The sequence below is a fragment of the Panthera onca genome, chromosome F1, assembly GCF_046562875.1.
Source record: "Panthera onca isolate mPanOnc1 chromosome F1, mPanOnc1 haplotype 2, whole genome shotgun sequence".
NCBI lineage: Eukaryota > Metazoa > Chordata > Mammalia > Carnivora > Felidae > Panthera > Panthera onca.
This window is the reverse complement of record NC_138355.1, coordinates 61939598-61962880: the sequence shown is the minus strand read 5'-3', so window position 1 is coordinate 61962880 and position 23283 is coordinate 61939598. Positions and strand designations below refer to the sequence as shown.

General features: G+C 39.9%; 1 protein-coding gene and 1 pseudogene across 4 annotated transcripts; both read right to left on the bottom strand.

Moving 5' to 3' along the window:
- Positions 1 to 494: 494 nt before the first annotated feature.
- Positions 495 to 23198, bottom strand: BROX (BRO1 domain and CAAX motif containing). 4 transcript variants are annotated; one of them, XM_078441142.2, is made up of 13 exons: positions 22894 to 23198; positions 20274 to 20390; positions 16488 to 16594; positions 16038 to 16134; positions 13641 to 13736; positions 12475 to 12547; positions 10714 to 10819; positions 9929 to 10018; positions 7881 to 7966; positions 5387 to 5468; positions 4928 to 5078; positions 3875 to 4034; positions 495 to 2625 (listed from the first exon to the last, which is right to left on the bottom strand). In XM_078441142.2, exons 2-13 carry the CDS (start codon positions 20372 to 20374, stop codon positions 2539 to 2541), a joined length of 1236 nt encoding a protein of 411 aa, XP_078297268.1. In that variant the 5' UTR covers positions 20375 to 20390; positions 22894 to 23198; the 3' UTR covers positions 495 to 2538. The 4 variants fall into 4 exon arrangements, with proteins under 4 accessions (XP_078297268.1, XP_078297267.1, XP_078297269.1 ...); XM_078441141.2 differs by lacking the exon at positions 22894 to 23198 and adding an exon at positions 22413 to 22508; XM_078441143.2 differs by lacking the exon at positions 22894 to 23198 and adding an exon at positions 22232 to 22389.
- Positions 14796 to 14896, bottom strand: LOC132676790 (U6 spliceosomal RNA; annotated as a pseudogene).
- Positions 23199 to 23283: the final 85 nt, after the last annotated feature.

The following is a 23283-nucleotide window of genomic DNA, read 5'->3' as shown; positions in this document are numbered from 1 at the left end:
TGACATTGCCAAGTTTATTTTCACGCACATGTTAAAAGAGGTAGGAAACGTGTGATTTTGTAAAGCACACCCTGGAAAACGAGGCACCATTTCTGAATGGGGCTGTATTTCTCAGTACATTTATACAGTACTGGAAACCCACGTCAACTTTCCAAAGGACAGCTTTCTACAGAGCACAGCGCAGCCACAACGGGCTCTCCAGCCGAGTCTACCACAGTCCACAACTGCATGGTGCTGGACTGTGCTGAGGAAGGGAGACACAGGCCAACTCCGATCCCACTTTGCCATTCAGTGGCGCTAAGTACCAAGAAACAGAAATAAAAGCCAAACAGATTGAGGAGCGTTGAATATTTAATGAACTCATGTAGCGTAAAACAACACAAATGTGTGTCATTTTAAAACTTTACTGTGAAGAATTAGGGTTTTTGCATTGTATTAATGGTAACTGGTTTAATAAGTAAAAATGTTTATCGAAAAACAAAATCCCAATGAAATTATAAGTAAAATTACTTTTATTTTCATAAATAAAAAGGTAACGCATTATACAAACAACACTTTTGTTGGCGGTCATTATCCAGTTTAAACGAAGGACGAAAGTATACGCAACACTTAACACAAAGTTACATCCTCTACAACCTTCATGCAGCTGCTTGACGTGTCAACTTCCCAAATTTCCAACGTCACTTCAAAGAAGATATATAATGGGGTATTTTAGTCACAAAGTGTCACTTTTGCTCAGTCAACACAATATTTCTTACTTGCTCATGTCGAAGTTGCCAATTATTGATTTAAAGTAATACCAGTATTTCCTGCATTTTACAAAAGCACTGAACATATGACATGTTTTCATTCCATATATGGTAGTATAACCCCCAAGTGTCAATGTGAAAATTTAGCAACTAGGTTAATGAGTACTAGAGTACCCAAGATAAATAGGTCCTACGAGGCCGAGAAGAATAAGCTGGCACAAGTTTAAAGTTTTGTCCATAAATGGCAAACAGCAACCAGACGAGTGATTTTGTAGTGTCACATAATATACAGTGAAATTTCATTAAAGTATGTTTCTGTAGACAGCAAAATAAAGTTAAAAGTCCAGTTATTACTCCACTTATTCTAGAAACTGCAGTTTCAAATATTAAATGGTATACAGTAGTTATTAGCATTTCCGTATATTAAAAAAAACTCTCACTGATTCTTTGTAGTTTTCAAGAGTGAAAACTACAACTTAAGTAATTCTTTGCACACAATACTGATTCAGACAGGAATAATCTCTTTATTCTTCACCATGAAATGTTTATTCCTATTTTAACACCTTATGCAGATTTCACTTATCTGTCACAGGGCTACCACGTGGAGTCAATGGTTTACCTACATAAGTGTTGAGCAGAGTGCCGGGCACGTAGTAAGCTCTCAATATACACTATTTCTATTAAGTGAACCAATCTGTCATTTGTAATAGGAAAATTAGCTAACGCCCCAGAAGAATAATCAAAAAAGATAATACTACAGACGTGTGACTTTTGTTAAAGCAGCATGCATCCACTATTTCCCAAGTTTGTGTACACGCTAAACTGTTTCAAATATCACAAGCTGATTTTAAGTTCATACTATATGTTTGCTCTTGTTTTTGCTATGGCCTTTGACCTAAAGCAGTACGATTCTGATAGGATGTGTAAATTAGAAGACCATATAGAAATAACGCACACTGAAATCAGTAATGAAGGCATCTTACCGTAACTTCTGTGACCAAAAAGTAGAGTTAGCAGTGTAATTCAGGACAACCTATCTCGCTTAGGTTTGATGTTTTTTCTTTACATCGTGAAATACCTGACTTCTGCAAAAACGTTTCATTGTGTTCTCTCACATGGGAACATGAAGAGCTGTCACAAAGTTCTGTCCTCGAAGTAAAAAACCCATTAGAAAAAGTACTTGTAAAAATCACTGTAGGTTTATTGAAGCTGAAATAAAGTGCAGGGCTACCAGAACAGAAGTTCTTAAATGGTCTCAAAATACCTATAAACACTGATTTTTTGGAACAAATTATAGCTTCTTACAAATGGAAGGGATTTGAAGAGAACACAAGTCTGTGTGACAACATAATGGTAAGAGGAAGAAAACTGTTAAAAACCAACTCCTGTCATTCTTCTGGTATCAGGTAAGAGGAAGGAAAATAAAACTTTTTGTGTGTGAAGACAGAAAAACATACCTGATGCCACGTGATTCTGGCCTATATTAACCTGAAACTTACTACAACCCAGACTTTGAAGAAAAAAAAGCCCAACCCCCAAATACGCCCTTGAGGGGCACAGTAAAATCTTTTACATGTTGTCCTGATTAAAAAGGGTTTGGAAACAAAGCATGAAACATCTCTACTCTATTAAAAATCAAGAACAAATAAACTGAAGGCAGATTCCCTCCGAATGTACTAAATCATTCTACGGGCTTCAGAGAAAACCTTTTAAGAAATACGGACTGAAGTCCCAGGGTTTATCTTATCTACTATAGAGAAATTCTTGGTGCACATTTTATCAGTGTATTTTAGGAGATGGAACATCCCGTGTCCTTCTGAGGTCTGGTATCTGGTTCTCTGACAGGCTTCACTGCTTCTTCTGCTTTGGGTTTGGTCTAGGGAGAAAAACACAGTTTTAAGTACATAATAAACTAAGATTTGGAAAACAAACACTAGATCTTTTCCACCTTAGATTTTTCATTTTTATTTATCTTTACTTTTAATTTTTTTTATGTTTATTTTATTTTTGAGAGAGAGAGACAGAGACAGAGCGTGAGCGGGGGAGGGGGAGACACAGAATCCAAGGCAGGCTCCAGGCTCTGAGCCAGCAGTACAGAGTCCGACACGGGGCTCGAACTCACGAACCGTGAGATCCTGACCCGAGCCACAGTCGGACGCTTGACTGACTGAGCCACCCAGGCGCCCCCACCTTAGGCTTTTTAAAGATGTTGTATTAAATTACCCAACGCTGAAATTAACAAAGCTTTTCCAAATGCTACATATCAATTCAATTTAAGAAGTAATCAGAAAGCAACGCTTCAGTGAAGATGAAAACCTAGGCAGGCAAACATCAAGCTAATGGTGCTTGCACTCTTTCTGAGGACAGAGAAACTGAGTGATGAGTCTATGCATGTGGAACTCGTAAGTGTGAAAATATCTCAGGACAGGAACAGGCTACTTCTTATCGCATTATTTTAGAGGCTGACCAGGATAAAAAGACAGTCATTTTAAGTACTAATGGTTTCAGAATGGGTAGGAAATTATATAAAAACCCAATGTCAAGGAAGGAGCTATGGCTGCAAATTAATTCCCATTCCCTATTTTTCACAGACCCCTCCTCTTCGGGCAGTCAGACCATAAATTTCCCACTTAATCTCATCTTTGATTTAGTACACCAACATGTACTTAGATATAAATGAATAAAAGCAGCCTTATTTTACCCCTGGATGATTTCATGGAACGTTGAAATAAGGTCAAATCTTCAAATGACCTGCAGCAGCTAAATCAAAAACAGTATATTGCTATAGCAATATAAACATGGATAAACCATCCATCCTTAGACTTCTTCTCCCACACTGTTCCTAAAGGAGGCTCTGATAAATTGTAAAAAGGCAAGATAATGCGTTGAAAACAGCCTCAATTATGGAAGAAATCAGAAGATAATTAAGGCCTAGAGATGGAATCTCTGACACAATTCAACAACACACATCACACCAACACTGCAGTTAGCTAACTTAACATTTAGACAAAGATACATATGTGTATATATCTAGATCTACTTAAGTAGAGAAAAATAACAAAATGCTAACTCTGAATTCTCTTTTTAAACCTCTGTGAACAAACGGAAAAAAGCCAGTCTCGTACACTGTCATCCTTGGGTCTTTTGGTGAGATCAAACGAGGCCAGCGTTTCCGGTGTCCATTGTGCACTTGTCGGAGGGAATTCAAAAGGTACAGGCTCTACGAGACCGTAATTTGCTTTGAGTTCCAGCTGTGGGGCTTCTGTTGGAATTTTTTGAAAGTAACTGCAAAAAGCAATTTAAACAGCAATTCATTCATTCATTAACTACTTGAGCGGCTATTGTGTTCAAGGCCCTGTGCGAGAAAGAGACCATTTAATGATAGGACAGAGAAGATTCTCCTGCCTCATGCGGCGTGCATGAGTAGATGAGACAGTCAGGAAACCTGTCCCCTACAATGCAACGTAACAGAAGCTTTGACGGACATCGCATGCCGTGAGAACATGCTGTCGGGGGAAGAGGGCGGTTCAGGAATGCTTTCCAAAATGGGTGAGGCAAGTTATACTAGGCATATTTGACGAAGTAAAAGGGCTCGGTATGACCAGGTGCGGCAATGTTAAGGGGCAGACTGTAAAGAGAAAAAACAGGGACAAAACAGATTCTACCCATCTACATAGATGGTCATCTGCAGTTTGAACAATGCTGACCTCACAGTGGAAAACTGCTTGACAGGACTAGGCAGGATGGACAGAAAACCCATTTCCCTGCTTTACAGGTGGCTGTGAGCAGGGTGGGATGCCCACGTGAGAGCAGCAGAGAAGCTCCATATAACTCGCAGGGAAGAAACACCAGGGAAACGAAGAAGAGAAAACTGAGACACTGTAAGTGAGCTCTTTGTTAATAACCTACGTTAAAATTGTAACATCTGCTTTTATATGTATCAGAAGCAGGATATTGTAACATCTGCTTTTATATGTATCAGAAGCAGGATGAAGTGAGGTCCAACAGGAGGGAACTTTACCACCAATTTAAAGAGAAAATTCGAGTTGAGTGCAATGTGACACAAAGTGGGGCAGAGACTAACTGGGAGGCTGTGACAACAGTATTGCTATTTAAACGCTGTGACTGTAGATACACACACTAGCATTCGTACTGCCAAAACACCAAGCTGTACTCACATGAACCCATTCTCTCTCTGACACTTCTCTAGGGTGTTCGTCACAAGATTTCCGAGCTTCCGAAAGAACAAGTGTCCTGAGGGTCTGACCGTTGGCCCAGGTCCCTTGGTTTCTCCATATTCTTTGCACAGTACTTCTGCCTTTGCATAAACTGCAGGTGAAAGGGATATAAAATCATCTGCTTATTGTTTATACTAAGGAAGCTATAAGTCAGAGATGATGGCAACTTTTCTGCTCCTTACCTAGTGTGACAGCGATACCAGTAATAGAGTAAGGGAAGGGGGCTGTTTTCTACATGTTTTCTGGTTTTTGAAACGTTGTTTCTCTCTCTCCAGTTCCTCACTTGAGTTCCCATCCTCTTTCATGAACTCAGCCAAAATCTCTTTTAACTGCCTATTTCTTTCATGATAAAACTTCTGTGTTTAAGAAGGGCGTTAATATTCTGGCAGCAATACTTACATTTTTCTGCTTCTTGGAGAGACCGGATTGCTTCGCCACATTTATCACTAGCCAACAAAGTCTGACCATGATAACAGTAAGCCTGATAAAGAAACAAATTCTTATTCATTCTCTCCCCAAACGATGCCTTCTGCTCTCATTGTTTTATAAATGCATCAGATGCAGTGGACCTTCGTCCGCTGTTTGAATATCAATGCCATCCCTTACATTTCTTTACTTGAATAAGCTTCCCCCAATCTCTGCTAGTATAAAACAAGTGGGATTATGTCACGCTTTGAACCAAACTAACCTTCTAACCATGGGGTGAGAGGAAAAAGGATTTTCTTTTAACATATGTATATTTTTATTTTGGAGAGAGAACGTGAGTGGGGGAGAGGAGCAGAGGGATAGAAAGAGAATTCCAATCCCAAGCAGGCTCCGTGCTCAGCGTGGAGCCCAACGCGGGGCTCGATTCAAGGATCCTGGGCTGGGATCATGACCTGAGCCAAAATCAAGAGCTGGATGCTTAACCAACTGAGCCACCCAGACGCCCCGCAAAATTTAGTGTTTGTGCTTTTTTCTTTTTTTAAGATTTATTTATTTATTTAAAAAAAAAATTTTTTTTTTTTTAACGTTTATTTATTTTTGAGACAGAGAGAGACAGAGCATGAACGGGGGAGGGTCAGAGAGAGAGGGAGACACAGAATCGGAAGCAGGCTCCAGGCTCTGAGCTGTCAGCAGAGAGCCTGACGCGGGGCTCAAACTCACGGGCTGCGAGATCATGCCCTGAGCCGAAGTCGGACACTCAACCGACTGAGCCACCCAGGCACCCCAAGATTTATTTATTTTTGAGTGAGAGCGCAAGCAGGGAAGGGACAGAGAAAGAGGGGGACAGGAGACCTGAAGTGGGCTCTTCCATGACAGCAGCGAGCCCAAGGCGCAGCTAGAACTCACGAACCACAAGGTCATGACCTGAGCCAACATCAGACTCTCAACCAACTGAGCCACCTGGGAGCCCCAAAAGTACTTTTCAATAATGAAATTGGTTTTTAAGATTTGGGCACTGCAGATAAAGGAGGGAAATTACTGTGCTAATGCAGAGGGACAGGGAGGGAGGATTCTAAGGTTAATAATAACTAAACAGGTTTCAAGAGAAAGGTTATTAGCCTGAAAAAGAACATGCTCACTCTAAATGTCTGTATCAAACCCAAGCATTGCACATGGTCCTACGCTGTATGCCGGAAAACAGATCCCAAGGTAGAAGAAATAAAAGTATCTACCCGGGTCTGAAAAAGGTGTTTGATTATCTCTCACATGATATTCTAACCAACAAACAAGTAAGTTTGTTTGGTGGGTGGAAGAAACTGGTAAGTAACTTCTAAAAGAGTGCTTATTAAGGTTTCTTCACAGACTGAGGGGATATATCATGTGGTATGCCTTAAGATCAGGATCAGGGGCGCCTGGGTGGCGCAGTCGGTTAAGCGTCCGACTTCAGCCAGGTCACGATCTCACGGTCTGTGAGTTCGAGCCCCGCGTCAGGCTCTGGGCTGATGGCTCGGAGCCTGGAGCCTGTTTCCAATTCTGTGTGTCTCCCTCTCTCTCTGCCCCTCCCCCGTTCATGCTCTGTCTCTCTCTGTCCCAAAAATAAATAAAAAAAAAAACGTTGAAAAAAAAAAAAAATTAAAAAAAAAAAAAAGATCAGGATCAGTAAATACCTTCTTCAATGTATAAGATGAAAGGAGAGAATTCTCATTAAGTATACAGAAGGTTCCAGCTTAAAAGTGGGTTTGAGGGGCACCTGGGTGCTTCAGTTGGTTAAGCGTCCAATTCTTGGTCTCAGCTCAGGGCAAGATCTCATGGTTTGGCTTGGTGCTGACACATGGAGCCTGCTTGGGGTTCTCTCTCCCTCTCTCTCTGCCCCTCCCCCACTTATTTTCTCCCTCTCTCTCTCAAGATAAAAAAGTAAACTTTATAAATATAGACATAAATATATTTATATATTAATTTTATATTTACATAAACACACATAAATATATAAATAAAATAAATAAACTTTAAAAAGAAGTGGGTTTTCGGGGGCCTGCCTTAGTTGGTTAAGCATTCAACTTTGGTTCAGGTCATGATCTTGCAGTTTGTGAGTTCGAGCCCCGTGTTAGGCTCTGCTGACAGCACGGAGCCTGGAGCCTGCTTCCGATTCTGTCTCCCTCTCTTTCTGCCCCACCCCTGCTCACACTCTCTCTCTCTCAAAAATAAATAAAAATTAAAGAAATAATAATAAATAATAATAAAAAGTGGGTTTGAATCAAATAGTAATTCCATCACTATAACCCAGTGCTACAATTCTCCGTCGTCTCTTTCTATCCACCTCAGCTCACAAGAGTTGCACTGGCTGTCGGTAAACATTGGACAGCTTTCCATTATTTATGCAATGCTAATTTACAAAATGACAGACCTAGCAAGCACGGGGCTAGAAAGACAGTAAATTTACACTGGTTTTCAGGTTATCAGTACTTACATAAGCCGTGTAGAAACACATTTTCAAGTGAAGATATTTTCTCCATTTAGCAGAGTATGCAGGCTCCAAACTGGATAAAGCATGATCTAAAGTTACATTTTAAAAAGCAAAATATAATTTCACCCCGATTCACTAGAAGAGTTTTAGTTCATGTGTTCAGATGCTAAAAGCAGAATGCCATTCAAGTCTAAAACTCAAGCATTTACATATTTTCTAAAAAAAACTTTGCTTTAAAGTGATTTTCCCGTAACTACACTTTAACTACATAATAAGACTGTTTGAATACCCTGTCACCTCCTTTGATAGGTAATGCAACTTAGGCTTAAAATAATGATAAAAATAGAACTTTAAGAAAAATATAAATTACACTGTTACACTTTTTCCTTTCGTTATATAATATAGCAAACTGCATAGTGTGGTAACCCCAGTCAGCAGCAGACACTCTCCTTCCTGGTCCATCGCCCCAGGCTGAACCTTCCCTAACACGCACATTCACATCCTGCCAACTTCTCTCTCATCCATTTGTCCTCTGCTCCCTACTTCTCTGTTTTGTCAAAGCTTCTGTCCCTTCCTCCACAGACTACGATCCCTTCTTCCTTAACACTAAGTGGAGTCAGCCTTCACCTCACAAGCCCATTTCTCATCCTGCAATTATAGGGATCTTTTTTTTTTTAATTTTTTTTTTTTAACGTTTTTATTTATTTTTGAGACAGAGAGAGACAGAGCATGAACAGGGGAGGAGCAGAGAGAGAGGGAGACACAGAATCTGAAACAGGCTCCAGGCTCTGAGCTGTCAGCACAGAGCCCGACGCGGGGCTTGAACTCATGGACCGTGAGATCATGGCCTGAGCCGAAGTCGGACGCTTAACCGACCAAGCCACCCAGGCGCCCCTCTTTTTTTTTTTTTAAACATTTTGTTTATTTTTGAAAGAGTACAAGTGGGGGAGGGGCAGAGACAGGGGGACAGAGAATCCAATACGGGCTCTGTGCTGAGAGCAGTGAGCCTGATGTGGGGCTTGAACTCAGGAACTGTGAGATCATGACCTGAGCTGAAGTTGGAGGCTCAACCAACTGTGTCACCCAGGTGCCCCTATAGAGCTTTTCTAAATTCAAATCCAATCAAAACAGATTTGCTTTATACCTTTTCACAGGTCCCCATGATCTACCAAATAAAAGCCAAACTTCTAAGGCTACAAACCAATTCATGATCTCACACGTGCAAACTTTCCTAACTTTTTCTCCTATCACTCATCCTGTGCCTCAGCTAAGAGCATCTGTTTAAAGGTCCCAGAATGTGCCAAATTCTTTCTTATCTCTGTACATACTATATAGAATGTTCTACTTTTCCCATATGCTGAAGCTTCCTAGCAAACTCAAAACTTCTATTTATATTTCAAAATAAGGCCCAAACACCACCTTCTCATAGAAAGCCTCCTCTAGCATGCCTGGATCCTTGAGGTTTTCATTTCACTGCTGTAGTCACATCTTATCTTATGCTATTATAATGTGGTTACAGGTTTGTTTCCTTCTCTAGATGTGACTCTGTCTATACACTGATCTTTGTATAGCTAGCAACTAGAGTAGTAACCACCCCATAAACAAAAATAAATGCATGTTTCCTGAATAAGTGAATGAAAAGAATAACAGGCTACTGAGAAGACCTGAGTTCTAGTCCTAACTTCCCAGCCTGCTAACAGTTAAATTATAGGTTAGTTATATTAATTCTCTGGAGTTTGGTTTCATGACAACCATAAGGTTATTATAAAGACCCCAAAAAACTTCAAAACTAAAACACCTGTGTAATTATTACATATAACTGGTTAAGAACTGTAACACTGGCTTCTCCATTAACAGTTATGCAGCATATTAACTGTGAACAGCTCTCATTCTTTTGACCAAGGTTAATAAAATAATGTAGACATTATTCCAGTTTTACAAATGAAGAAATAACCTAGAGAATCTTTTTGTTTTGCTTATTCCCTATTAAACCATGAGCTTAATCTGAACATCTAAAGACTAAAAATACAACAAGAGAATTATAAACTCACCAGCTTTTTGATAGAAGTTGGCCGTTTCATACGCCAGTGCAGCAATTAGGCCAGGCGCGTGTTTCAGTTCAATTGCTCGAGCGATTGTTACTGTCACCAAAGCACAGCAAAGTGAACGCATAATTAAGTTCACTTGCATTCATACTAAGTTAACTGTAATGGCAAAAGCCATCCCAACAATCTATTTGGCATTTTAACACAATTTGTCAAGAATTTTAACATGAAAAGTAAGTTACAGAAAGTGCAAACAGAAACAGAAAACACTAATAAGCTTGCTGGTTCTGACACTATTTCTTTAAATCACTAGCTAATTACTAGATCACAAAAAACTACTACTACAAAGTAGCATGTCAGAGGAAAACGAATCCCTCCAGGGCACTGGAATTTGAAAGAAAAACAAAAACCCTACAAAGTTTCTTTGTTGCTTTTACAAGAGTCTTCATTTATTTCCTGACACTGAAAGGTGAAGAAAGGCAAGGCAAACAGTGGAAGAGAAAAAGAAATGAGCAAGGGAGATCAGGAAAAGAGGAGCTACATAATTCATCTGTTGCTGTCAGAAATGGCATGAAATTAAAATCCTTTTTAAAAGATCCATTAAACTGCAAGGCCTTTTCCTATAAACCATGCATGAAGGCAAATGCTGACAGTGAAATTATTCCTCACTAGAAATTTCTCAAGATGTGAAACTCAAATTCAGCTAATTCTGATTAAAAAGAAAGAATTAGATGCCAGTAGAGATTTCTTCAAAAAAAAAAAAAAGCAAAATCTTACAATATTTAGGATACCTTCTTGAGCTTCTGCCTGACACTGGACAACATAAGCTTCCAGGAGCCGTGCCTCTAAATCCCTCCCCTTCTCTACAGGTGTAATGAGCTTTGGGATATGACTTTCCTGAGAGAGAAAGAGAAACAAAAATAAAGAAGCCAAGTTTTATTTTAACCCAATTGTTACAGATAAACAAAATGGAAGTTATTAGACATTCAATTTGGGGATTTATCAGAAACTCAGGGGTATCTGGCTGGCAGCAGTAGAGCATGCAATCCCTGATCTCGGGGTTATGAGTTCAAGCGCCACAGTGTTTAAAATAAAAGTCTTGAAGGGGGAAAAAAAAAAAAAAAAGAAAAATTCCGGACAGCAAAATTGTGTAAAGAGGAGCGATATTAAGCTTATAGAGAATAAAAGCTCCTGTATACCAAAACTTAGAGCTTCTCATAAACTTCTGCAAACTTTGGGCCAAAATACATAGCTTAGATATGCAGGTCGTATTTTCATCTTAGAAAATGTTTAACTGAAACAGTAACCAAAGTTCTCTTTTGCATGATGGCTAGAATTATTCACTCATTAATAATAGCAGAGTCTAAAGAAGTCTATAATTTAATAGATAACTCAGGATCACAGGTTTTTAATTACTGTAAAGACATTTTTTTTTTAATGTTTGTTTATTTTGAGAGCATGAGCTGGGGGGAGGGGGGATGGAGAGGGGGGAGAGAGATGGGGGAGGGAGAGGGAGGGAGAGGGAGGGAGGGAGGGGGGCAGAGAGAGAGAGAGAGAGAGAGAGAGAGAGAGAGAATGAATCCCAAGCAAGCTCTGCACTGTGTAGACGCAATGCTCAATCTCACAACCAAGAGAGAAATCAACATCTGGGTGCTTAACCAACTGAGCCACCCAGGCGCCCCCTGCATCCTATTTTATCATTAGAGAGCCCATCATTGGCCTCTGGAAGGCGTTCAGTAAATATCAGTTTAATTAGAATGAAGTGGGGGTAATCCTGATTACTAAATACATTAGTCTTTTCTCTAATTTCCATCACAGCTCCAGGCAATTTAATATAATGAGTGCAGGCTGACTGCCCTTCAACATTTTCACTGAGATACAGAGAATACACTCAGAAGTTCAGTTTTGCAGGACCATGACTATCCCGGCAACTGCTGCACCCAGATGGTAAGAACCATCATGTGTGTACTTTGTTTTCTCCTGTCTTTTCCAAAGAGACAGGTGATTACAGCTTGAGTTTTCCAATCGTAAAAGTCACTGATAGGGTGTGTGACTAGCTCAGTCAAAAGAACATGTGACTCTAGCAAGAGAGAGCACAAGCGAGGGAGACAGAAAGAAAGCAGCTCATGCAGGCTCCATGACCAATGCAAAGCTCGATGCAGGGCTCAATCCCAGTACACGGTGATCACAACCTGAACCAAAATCAAGAGTCAGACACTCCACCAACTGAACCACCCAGATGCCCTGAGCATGTGACTCTTGATCTTGCGGTCCTGAGTTCAAGCCCCACGTTGGGTACTGAGATTACTTAAACAAAAACTTTAAAAAATAAAAATAAAAAACAAAATTCACTGATGACTCTCTGAAATGAAGACATGTGAGATTCTGTAACTGGCTGCACTCATCAACAAAGTACTTAACGTAAGAAAAACAGGACATACAGTAGATTCTTTTTACATAGTGAAATAATTCTTTCCTCCGGCCCCCAAAGGAAGAAAATTTAATCAAGAATTAAAGCATGAGGAATACATTTTACTGTCATATTACTTTACCTTTAAATGTTTAAAAATCCCCGCTGCAATTTTTAGGCTTCGATGGACTTCTTTTGCTTCATCTTCGGTTATGCTTAAAGACAGTGATTACATCAGTTAGAGGATGAATCCTGTTTCTTGTATTAAAACCAACAACTAGTGAATTAATCATAAAACCAAATTAGTCATTTGTTTCTCACCACTAGTCTCCCTTTTAAAAAATCTGATTTGACAATTAAAAAAGGAACAAATGCACATGAAAAATATCCAGAGAAGATACTACAAATTAAAAAAAAGAAAGACTCTATCTATAGGTCTAGTTTTTCCTTCCAGATAATGTTCTGTGCATTAAACAAGTTCAAAATATTCTACACTTGGTGCATGCACACACTTAAAAAAACGCACACACACAATATTCACTATTCTGCTCATTTTAATCATCTAAATTACTTTAGACATAATTTTACGACAGCACGTACAATTCAACTTTATTTTTTAAGATTTTATTTTTAAGTAATGTCTACACCCAACATGGGATTCTAATGCACAGCCCTGAGATCAAGAGTCACGTGCTCTACTAAGCCAACCACGCGCCCTGACAATTCAACTTTATTTTGAAATAGCTGCATATTATACACATGTTCACATGTACCACAGCTCATAGTTGCCAATTTCATATTGCTGACATCCACTTCTATTATAAAAACTGCATCTTATTTCATGTCACAATTCTTTAATCCTTCAAAACATTTTTCACATACTTATCTTTGTATTTCTTTTTCTAGGAGCTGCCTGTTCATGTCTTCACTTATTTTCAATTGATTTGTTGATCTTTTCCTTTCCTCTTTATTTTCCGTTACAAAAACAATTTGTCACACGCATTACGATTTTTTTGACCATCTGTCATTTGTTTTTAACTTTATTTATGGTACTTTTATGCAGTCCAATATTCAATTTTTTCCTTTTCTTGGTATAGGGTTTCATTTAGATAAGACCTCTGACAAGATTAATTTTTCTTTCCAACACTGGGCTCCATAATTCTGACACTTAAAACACTAACATTATGAGGCAACCTTGCAGTGAACAGAAGTGGTACTTTTTATCAGTAGCTTAGACTTTTTAATAATGAAACTCCATATACTTGAAAAAATAACACATATGCATATAACCCTCCCCTTTAGACTTACTTTTCTTTTCCAGCCAGTCTTGAAGCATATTTGGTATACCATAAAGCTACATTAAATCCCATGGATATTAATTCAAAAACAGCATCCTGCTGGGCACTAGAATTATAAACATGTTCATTAACTTCTGTCAATTACTGACACATCTCTATATGAAGCCTATTGTACGTTGAACTCAAAATTATAAAAACTATATGCTAATTGGAAAAATGAAGAAAACAGTCCTTATGATTAATGACTAAAAACAATAGCCCACTATGTACTTCATGATAGTAAACATGTGAATAGTAGGTTCTCAAAGGTTACTGTACACAGAGTAGTTTTAAAAATATAAATTTGGGGGACTTAACTCCAGAGAATCAGAAAGTCTGAGAGGGGCCCAGAATCTACACTTTCAGTAAGTAACCAGTTGACTCTGGAGTGGGTGGTTCTTATACCACATTTTTAAAAAAATGGAATTCAGAGGAGACACTGCTTCAGGCTAGAATGATTCAAGAAGGTTTCATGGTATAGACAGTCTCTGAATTGTGCCTTGAAAGATGGTGGGAAGGGAAGCAGAAGGACATCCCAGGTGAGGGAATGATGCTATTAAAGGCACAAGAAGGATCAACATTTTTCTGAGAGCAGTGACCCACCTAGCATGATGGAGCACATGGTTTGTAAAAAGAAATCAAGGAGGTCAAAAAGCCAAACAGAAGTGAAACTGGTAAAGACACTGAATGCCAAGCCTATCAGTACATGCACCACAAAGAAAAAGGTCTTAAAAACAAGCATATTCCTTCAGATTCTATTACTAAATATGACACAAAGAAGATGACAAGGGCTTACTAAAGCAAATAAGGTAATGCCAATTTTTTAAATCACTATTGTTCTGAAAAGACCCTGGAAATTCTTCATCTGTCTCAAATGATGAAAACAGAAGCAATACCCTTATTTTATACACATAATACTAACATATAGAAAAATGAGCCAAAAAGAAACTAGAATTGTGATTCCACTTTGTTATTTTCTATTTAACTGTTGCCACCATCATTAAAGGAACAGAGAAAGGGAAGTTTTTTAGATTAAAAAAAAGGGGGAGTGTTATAAAACATTAGTCATTCAAAAATAACTTGTGATATCCTGTTTAACGTAACATACAAAATATTGACACTTTTTTTTTTAATGGAATGTTTCACAAATTCGTGTGTCATCCTTGAGCAAGGGCCATGCTGATCTCTGTACTGTTCCAATTTCAGTATATGTGCTGAAGTGAGCACTAAACAAAATTTATAATTTTTCTTTTTTTTAAAGTAAGCTCTAGGCCCAACGTGGGGCTTGAATTCATGACCCCAAGATCAAGAGTTGCACGCTCTACCAAATGAGCCAGCCAGCTCCCCCGCTCCATGAACAAACTCTTAAAACCGTTTTATCCCACTGAAAAAAAATTTAATGCATAGTTTAAAACCTTATTCTTTTCAGCATTCAGAACATTCAAATGAATTACATCTGGCGATCTAGTAGGCATATCTAATTTATTAGTTTACCTTTAAATAATAAGAGAGGTGCACCTGGGTGGCTCAGTTGCTTAAGCATCCAACTCTTGATTTTGGCTCAGGTCATGATCTGATGTGAAGAAGCAGGCATTCACACAGTACAAGACCTGACACAGCGCCTGAGTCCACACTCCTGCCACTGCCATGGCTGCCCTGGGCCCCTCAGCAATCTCCATTTCCTTCCCTTCTGCCTTTATACAGTTTTCTACAGCAAACTGAGATCAAGATAATATGGCCACTTAAACAACACAATGGTGCTAAAAAAAAAAAAAAAAAAAAAGTTCAATAAAAAATTAGCACCATTATGATCTGGTTCCTGTTATAAATAGATCTGTTCTGATTAGTTTCAAGAGTGTGATGAGAAAGTTTTGAGAGGAAATTTTTTAAAAGAGAAGAAACAGTGAAGAAAAATTAGGAAAAAAATAAAACTATGACTCAAAAGGGTATGGAGCTGGGGTAGAACCCGGGACAAATAGAAAGAGATTGACCAAAGGTATCTGAAGTACCCATCAGAAAAGAAAACTAGATAAAAATCAAAATTCTGCTCTGCTTAAAGGCAGGCAAAAGATTTGGATTCCAAATTCCCAAACCATTCTTTGCATATTATTAATACAGCTAAGACTGTTGAATTCTGGGTAATATTTGTATGGATTGTCTCACAGATTTGATCCAGGAGAAATAATTTAGATTTTTACTTAATTGAGTATATTAAGAGTTCAGGTCAAACGTTTTTAACCAGCTTCCCGATAGGAGAAAATGCTGATCAGATCTATGTTCTATTTCTTCAGATACAGAGGCAATGGGTTAACCGCTGGCCAAATAGTTACAAAAATGGCTTCCATTTAGTACTGTCCGCACTACCTACCTTGGAACCTGTCCTTGTAATGTATCAGTCCACTTGAAATTTTGAATATATCGTAACTTGCTTTCTTGGGTAGATTCATCCAAGGAATTTATGAAACCTATAAAAAGGTACAGCCTTTTAGTTTTAGAAGGAATATCAGGTATTCTGTTTAGAAACTTTTTTCAGATAATGACTTTTCCAGATACCTGTAGAAAAGACCTTGCCACCCCTCCCTTTTTAGATCTCACATCTCCTTCTAAGGTAACATAATATGAAATATGTACACATTTACTTTTCAAAACATTAGAAAGACCAATACTGCCCTTACATTCTCATGTTTCTGAAACCCAAATATACCAAAGAATACAGACTAGAAGACTAGACTATTCAGATTTGTAAAGTCTAAGAATTAAATGTGAACTTCCGCATAGTTGTTTTTCAAAAACTTTGAAGTTCCTATAAATAACTAACCTTGTAAAAGTGAAAAATAGGAATCTGCTGCGTTCTTCATCATTTCTGGATTACAGCTCAAATCAGTGAAGAGTTCAAGCAGTCGTGCTCTGGATGATCTCAAGTCACTTATGAGAGACAGAAAGAGTAAATTAAGTCATGAATTATGATGAATCTATGTTAAAGTGGATTAAAAGTTTCAATGGTAAAAGCTTTAAAATACCACACACACACCCACCCTACTCTAAGGTATGACTAAGAGTACACAGGAATGAATTTAATTAGTACTAACACTGGGGGTAAGTGAAATTTCTGGTAACAATTGTTTTAAAAGTTGTACTAAAATAAACTCAGTCCAATCCAAGGGGCAAGTCATGTATACAATTATGTAATAAAAATATACATTTTATATTTTAAAAAACATCAAAAGGGGCGCCTGGGTGGCTCAGTCGGGTGAGCGTCCGACTTCGGCTCAGGTCATGATCTCGCGGTCTGTGAGTTCGAGCCCCGCGTCGGGCTCTGTGCTGACGGCTCAGAGCCTGGAGCCTGCTTCGGATTCTGTGTCTCCCTCTCTCTCTGACCCTCCCCTGCTCATGCTCTGTCTCTCTCTCTCTGTCAAAAATAAATAAAACATTAAAAAACATCAAAAAACACCGCCTGGGTGGCTCAGTTGGTTAAGCATCCGACTTCAGCTCAGGTCACGATCTTGTGGTTCTTGAGTTCAAGCCTCCTATCAGGCTCTGTGATGACAGCTCGGAGCCTGGAGCCTGGAGCCTGCTTCAGATTGTGTCTCTCTCTCTGCCCCTTCCCGCTCTCACTCTGTCTCTCTCAAAAATAAATAAACGTTAAAAAAAAATTTAAAAACATCAAATAAACACAGGCATTTAGGATGGGAGAAAGGAATCAAGAATTAGTAAATTAAATAGACCAGTTCACAATGCAAGTTTTTTGAAAAATAGAAATTTAACAATGTTTACGCAATTCTAGTATCTCCTTACTTTTCAAAACTAGACATGATCTCAATATACTTTATTAAGTAGGAAACCCTGTTTTTATTTCTTTTAAAGGACGATTTCTTTAAAAGTTTATTTATTTAACTTTGGGCAGGGGGAGTGGGGGGAGCAGAGAGAGGGAGAAAGAGAACCCTAAGCAAGCTTCACACTCAGCATGGCATCCAATGCAGGGCTTGATCTCACAACTGCAAGATCATGACCTGAGCTGGTATCAGAAGCCACCCAGGCGCCCCAAGTAGGAAACTCTACTTTTGAATTGCATTCTAGGGGCACCTGGGTGGTTCAGTAGGTTAAGCGCCCAACTCTTGGTTTCGGCTCAGGTCATGATCTCTCACAGTTCATGGGTTCAAGCTCCATGCCATTTCCTTCTTGAAATCTCTTTTCCCTTTATTCTACTAACACAAAATATTCCAGGATTTCCTCTTATCTCTAGAAGTGCCTTCTACTTTTTTTTTTTTACATGTCCCCCCGCCCTCCCCCTTTTTTTTAAAGTGCTTATTTATTTTGAAAGAGACAGCCCAAGTGGGGAAGGGGCAGAGAAAGCGGGAGAGAGAATCCCAGGCAGATTCTGCACAGCCAGCGCAGAGCCCAACACGGGGCTCAAACCCACAAAACCCTGAACTGAAACCAAGAGTAGGAAGCTTAACCGACTGAGCCACCCATGCGCCCCGGACATGTCCCCTTTCTATTCCCACCTTCAACAATGTTTAGTCTTTGGCTTTTTGCTTTTCTCTCTGAGGTCTTAACTTTGTATCCAATTGGAGATCTACATCCACCAGATGCAGCTTGGTCAGGTTCCAGTTCCACATCTAATTTCAGAAGGTAACTTGCTTAGTGAGGGTTCAGAAATCGTATTAAAGGGACAATGACTGAAGACATTTGTATATAAATGACTAATGAAAGACTACACTTAAATTGTAAGCACTGAGGGACTAGGGACTATATGTCCAGAACTTAAAAGGTGCCTAGGATAAAGCACGTACTCAAGGTTCTTTGTTGAGTGAAAGAATACTAACATTTAAAATATTTTAAGATTTACAAGAGGTGTGATGTAGCAGTGATGTTTAGAGGACAGTGCAGACTTGATCTTAAATGGTCTAGATGGAATGTTTACTCTTTGGTATCAGCTCCATGAAGGCTTATTCCAAGAAAGCATATACCAATAACTATATACAACTAACGAGAGATGGGATGGTCTACCTTACTAATGTGTCATTGTTGAGTTATTTAACTAGAAGCTAGGCAGGAGTAATTCCCAGACTAGGGGGGAAAAAAGAATTCTTAAGGCCTAGACTCAAATAGTTTGCTAGCTATTTCCAAGCAGGCACTCAATCATCATTTGCAACCCAGCTGAGTAAAGTTACGTTCACTTTAAAATTATAGAATTTCAGAAAAATGTACCTTATAAACATCTAATTTAGGCTGTTCATTTTACAGATGAATAATTAGACCCAAAGAAGTTAAGAGACTCATGCTACAGGTAAAACAGGTAAGCTGGGACCAGCCTCTGGGAGTCTAGGATCAGGGGTTGGCAAACTACAGCCTCTAACTTGTTTCTGTACTGCCCACCACTTGTGTTTGCAAAAATCAACAAAGAATATGCAACAGGGGAGCCTGGCTGGCTCAGTTGGTAGAGTATGCGATTCTTGATCTCGGGGTCATGAGTTCGAGCCCCACGTTGGGTGGAGAGGTTACTTAAGAAAAAAAATAAAAAACAGAAAGATTTTAAAAAGAATATGCAACAGCAGCTATATATGACCCCACAAAACCTAAAATGTTTACTATTTAGCTCTTGACAGAAAAAGTTTGATGACCTCTGATCTAGACTAATAAGCCAGTTTTCCCACCTTGTGCTCTAATTACTTTCCAGAAAAAGCAGCAACACCCTCAACTTTCCATTACTGGTGCCATCAAGGTCTTGATCGTCTAGGTTCTGTGTTTCATACAGACAGAATCCTTTTCAACTTCCCAGAGCAAATCAGATACCTGGCCAGTTTACTCCTCCTTTGAAGTATCTTTTGCATCTCTTTCTTTTGCTCCAAACTGCTCTACTCACTATCCCTAGAATAAAAGTGTTCCTGACAGAAATGCTTTTCTCTTGTCCCTTCTCACAATCTAAATCAAGTATCAGCAAACCTTTTCTATAATGTTTTGTGGGTCATAAAGTCTCTGCTGATATTACCACTCTGCTGTTATAGAGGAAAGCAGCCAAATGCAGCCAGAATAATATGTAAATAAATGGGGTGAGGGGACATGGCTCTGTTCCAATAAAACTTTATTTATAAAACAGGCAGTGGGACAAACCTACAGGACAGTTTGCCAACCCATGAACTGGCATATGATTTATTTAAACCCCAACTCAAGCCCTTTCTCCTATATGAACACCCTAAAGCCCATTCTAGGTCATCAGGATCTCTCCCTGATCAGAACTCCATGAATCTACTATCTGGCTAATTAACCAGATAGCTAATTAATCTACTACTGGCTAATTAACATCAACTTTGTGGAGTCTCTTGTACTTCTGTAACATGTAGCTTAACTCCTTCATTGTGATTGGTTTAGCCTCTCTGGGATTCACTGATCTAAAATTACGGACCACAGCTTAGATGACTGCCAAAGTTTAAATAATCTGTGATTTAAGTCTTCACACATCGTTTATAAGTTTAGAAGTCGTCTAAAGACAGGGACAATGTATTACATATTTCTGTATTGCCCGTTCAATACAGAACCTAAAAAAGTACCTTGTATCCAAAAGTGGCTCAATCAGTAGTTATTGAGATTAACTAAAACTAACCTGCATATTTTTGAAGCAGGAGGGCCAGCAGCTACACCATAGTAGTTAAAAGCGACAGGAGCTGTGGCTTTTAATGGGTTCCTATGAAACCAATGTGTCATTTTCTCCAGATGTTTCCTATAAACAAAAAAGGAAGTGTATAAAAATTAAACATAAAACATTTAATAACGTAAACAGTATAAAAATAAAGGTTTACTAAAAACATATGCATATATTTTTAAAGTATATATATATATGAAGCATATGCATATATAAATAAAATGCTTTATTGACATGAGTGAATCTTGCTGTAATGTCTATTTATTGTACTCTATATTTTAGAGAGAGAGACTGCATGCAAGTGGGGGTAGTGGGAGAGAATCTTAAGCAGGCTTCAGGCTTAGCATGGAGCCCAATGCGGGGCTCGACCCCCCGACCCTGGGATCCTGAGCCAAAATCGAGAGTGGGACACTCAATCAACTGAGCCACCCAGGCGCCCCCTATTTATTGTAGTCTATGTTCAGATCAGGCCTGTAAAAACTTAGCACTTGGAAATTTGTCCACAGTTAATGGCCAATGTTAAATATACTGGAGCAGTAATGTTTAAATTTTAATGTGCTTTATAAAAGTCACCTTAGCATGGGGAGAAGGTGGGTCTTGTTAAAATGTTGATTCTAATTCAACAGTCTAGGGTAGGACCTGAGATGCCAATGCTACTGGTCCCCAGACCACCCTTTTGAATAGCAAAGTACTGGAATGTGGTTGGATAGATGCAAGTAAGGAGGTCACAGGACGAGACTGTAATTTACAAAACAGGTATAAATAATGACCTTTATTTTTATTTAGACTGCTAAGGTTAAAGTAAATAGGTTTTAAATGAACTATTTCCAACACAGTACTGCTTATGCCAATTAATTAGTTACAGCACATGTCTCTATGATAAATACCCTTTCCGTGAAATAGCTAATAAGCATCTGTATTTTCATTAAAAAAGAAAACCCACAATACTTGATCAATAACTTCCATTCTATAAAACCCAAAATATTTGAAAAACTACCTAAGTAAAATGCCAACTTAAAAAAATGAGGTTCCAGGGCACCTGGGTGGCTCAGCCGGTTAAGCATCTGACATCAGCTTAGGGAATAAACTCGTTGTTCATGGGTTGGAGCCCTGCATCGGGCTCTGTGCTGATGGCTCAGAGCCTGGAGCCTGCTTCAGATTCTGTGTTTCCCTCTCACTCTCTGCACCTCCCCCACTCATGCTCTGTCTTGCTCTCAAAAATAAAATAAAACATTAAAAAAAATTAAGTTCTACTCCTTTTTGGTAAAAAAAAACAAAAACAAAAACAAAAACAAAAAAACAAGAACAAACAAAAAACAGCACGTCAGTGGCCTAAAAGTCCTTGGGTAGATAATGCAAATACAGAAGGCCTAACTGAACACTTAAATGTGGCGATTAGATTACCGGAACCAACAGACAAGAAATTCTGATAAGGTGTAATTAACTGCAAGACACTATACAATGTTGTTGGTTGACTTTTCTTACTAGGGAAAAATTTCCGTGGGCTGAACAGTATATGAAATACCTCCTTGAGCACCTCCCTTAAAATATTTACCTATTCACGACAAAACCAGATATTCAGTGCATTGTATGCTCAATGAAAAACTGAGCAAGTTCCCTTGCTCAAAACATTTAACGAGCTCCTTTAAAAATGTATATAAAACCCTCTAAACAATAGCCCCGTATACCAACTTTACAAGTAAATGAATACAGCATGTACGTGCATGTAAATCAAGCTTTCTGGAGGCAAAGGCACACAATACACTTGATTTTGTGACAGCAAATTGGCTAATACTCTTTTCAGGCGGCCTTCCACTGCCTGGATGAAAATGTCTGCAGTTCTGTGTATCTTTACTTTCAGGAACGAAGAGGGTAAGTACTGTATTCTCGGCCCGGCCCCATGTTGCCCCTTTGGAGACCTGCCATTCCTGTTTTCAGGAACTCGGAGGGTGGATAGCACAGGGACACGCCCACCCGCAGGTGCAAGGGTACTCTCAGAGCCACCAGCAAAACGGCCGGTTAGACGCTGCCACCGCCACCGCCTTGGGTCACTGAAAGGGGACCCCCACTCGCGAGGCCCGGGCCCCCAGAGGAACCTACCTGAGCACCGCCCCCGAGCTCGGAGCGCCCACTTCCTGTTTACCACCCAGCCTCTTCCTCCCCAGCCCGTCCCGTAGAGGCTTGCGGCGACCTTGCGCAGGCGCCAACCCTCGGAGTCCCTCATCGGAACAGGCATTTTTGTGGAAAGCCGATGCTCTCCACCCGGGACGGGCGGGCGGACCACAGCGGAACAAGCGCCCATTTAGTGTGTAAGGTCCTCGGTTGCCAGTGGAGACGCGGGCAAAGGGATTCGGCGATACTGTCGAATACGAATACGATTGATTCGCAGAGCCAACATTCATTTTCTCCCTTTCAGTTGTTTCAAGGCAGTAGAAGACTTTTTAAGATCCCTATCCGGGAGTCTATGGAGACTGCAAAACGCGTGTAAAGGGCGGGGAGGTGACCCTATCGCTTGGGACTCCAGGTTAACGCCAGGGGTAGGGGTATTTCTGGGAAACGCCCATTCTCATGACAAACTTACTGGATTCGTCGGGAGTCTGTGCAGCAGTCCTCCTGATGGAAGAAAGGCAATGTCCGAGTCCGAAAACGAGACAGAGGGAGGCGGGGAGCTGAGGCTGCCGAACCAGGCCTGCGCAGAGCCGGAGTCACGTGGCCCGGGCCGCCATGACAGCTACCGAGGCGGCAGTGCTCGCCGCTTAGGGGCGGAGGCGCCGCGTGTCGCGGCCCCCTCAGAACTCTCCGTAACTCAGCCCCGTCCTAGCTGCTCTTCCCCACTCTTTCTTCATGAGTTGCAGTTCTCTTCTCCCTAGAGGAAGAGAGGAGGCGGCCGGGCCTCGAAACCCGAGGAAGAAGGCCGCAATAGCGATGGCGGCCCTCGGGGGAGCGGGGCGGCCTCAACCTAACGCGGGGC

Excerpts from the sequence above, each read along its gene's own strand:
- BROX (XM_078441142.2), bottom strand. The coding sequence starts at position 20,374 with ATGACACATTGGTTTCATAGGAACCCATTAAAAGCCACAGCTCCTGTC. Across the intron at positions 5,079-5,386 it reads TCTCCAAGAAGCAGAAAAAT|TTTATGCAAAGGCAGAAGTA; the intron begins GTAAGTATTGCT and ends TTTCACCTGCAG. Across the intron at positions 2,626-3,874 it reads AAAGACCCAAGGATGACAGT|ACCAAACCCAAAGCAGAAGA; the intron begins GTACGAGACTGG and ends TTTTCTCCCTAG.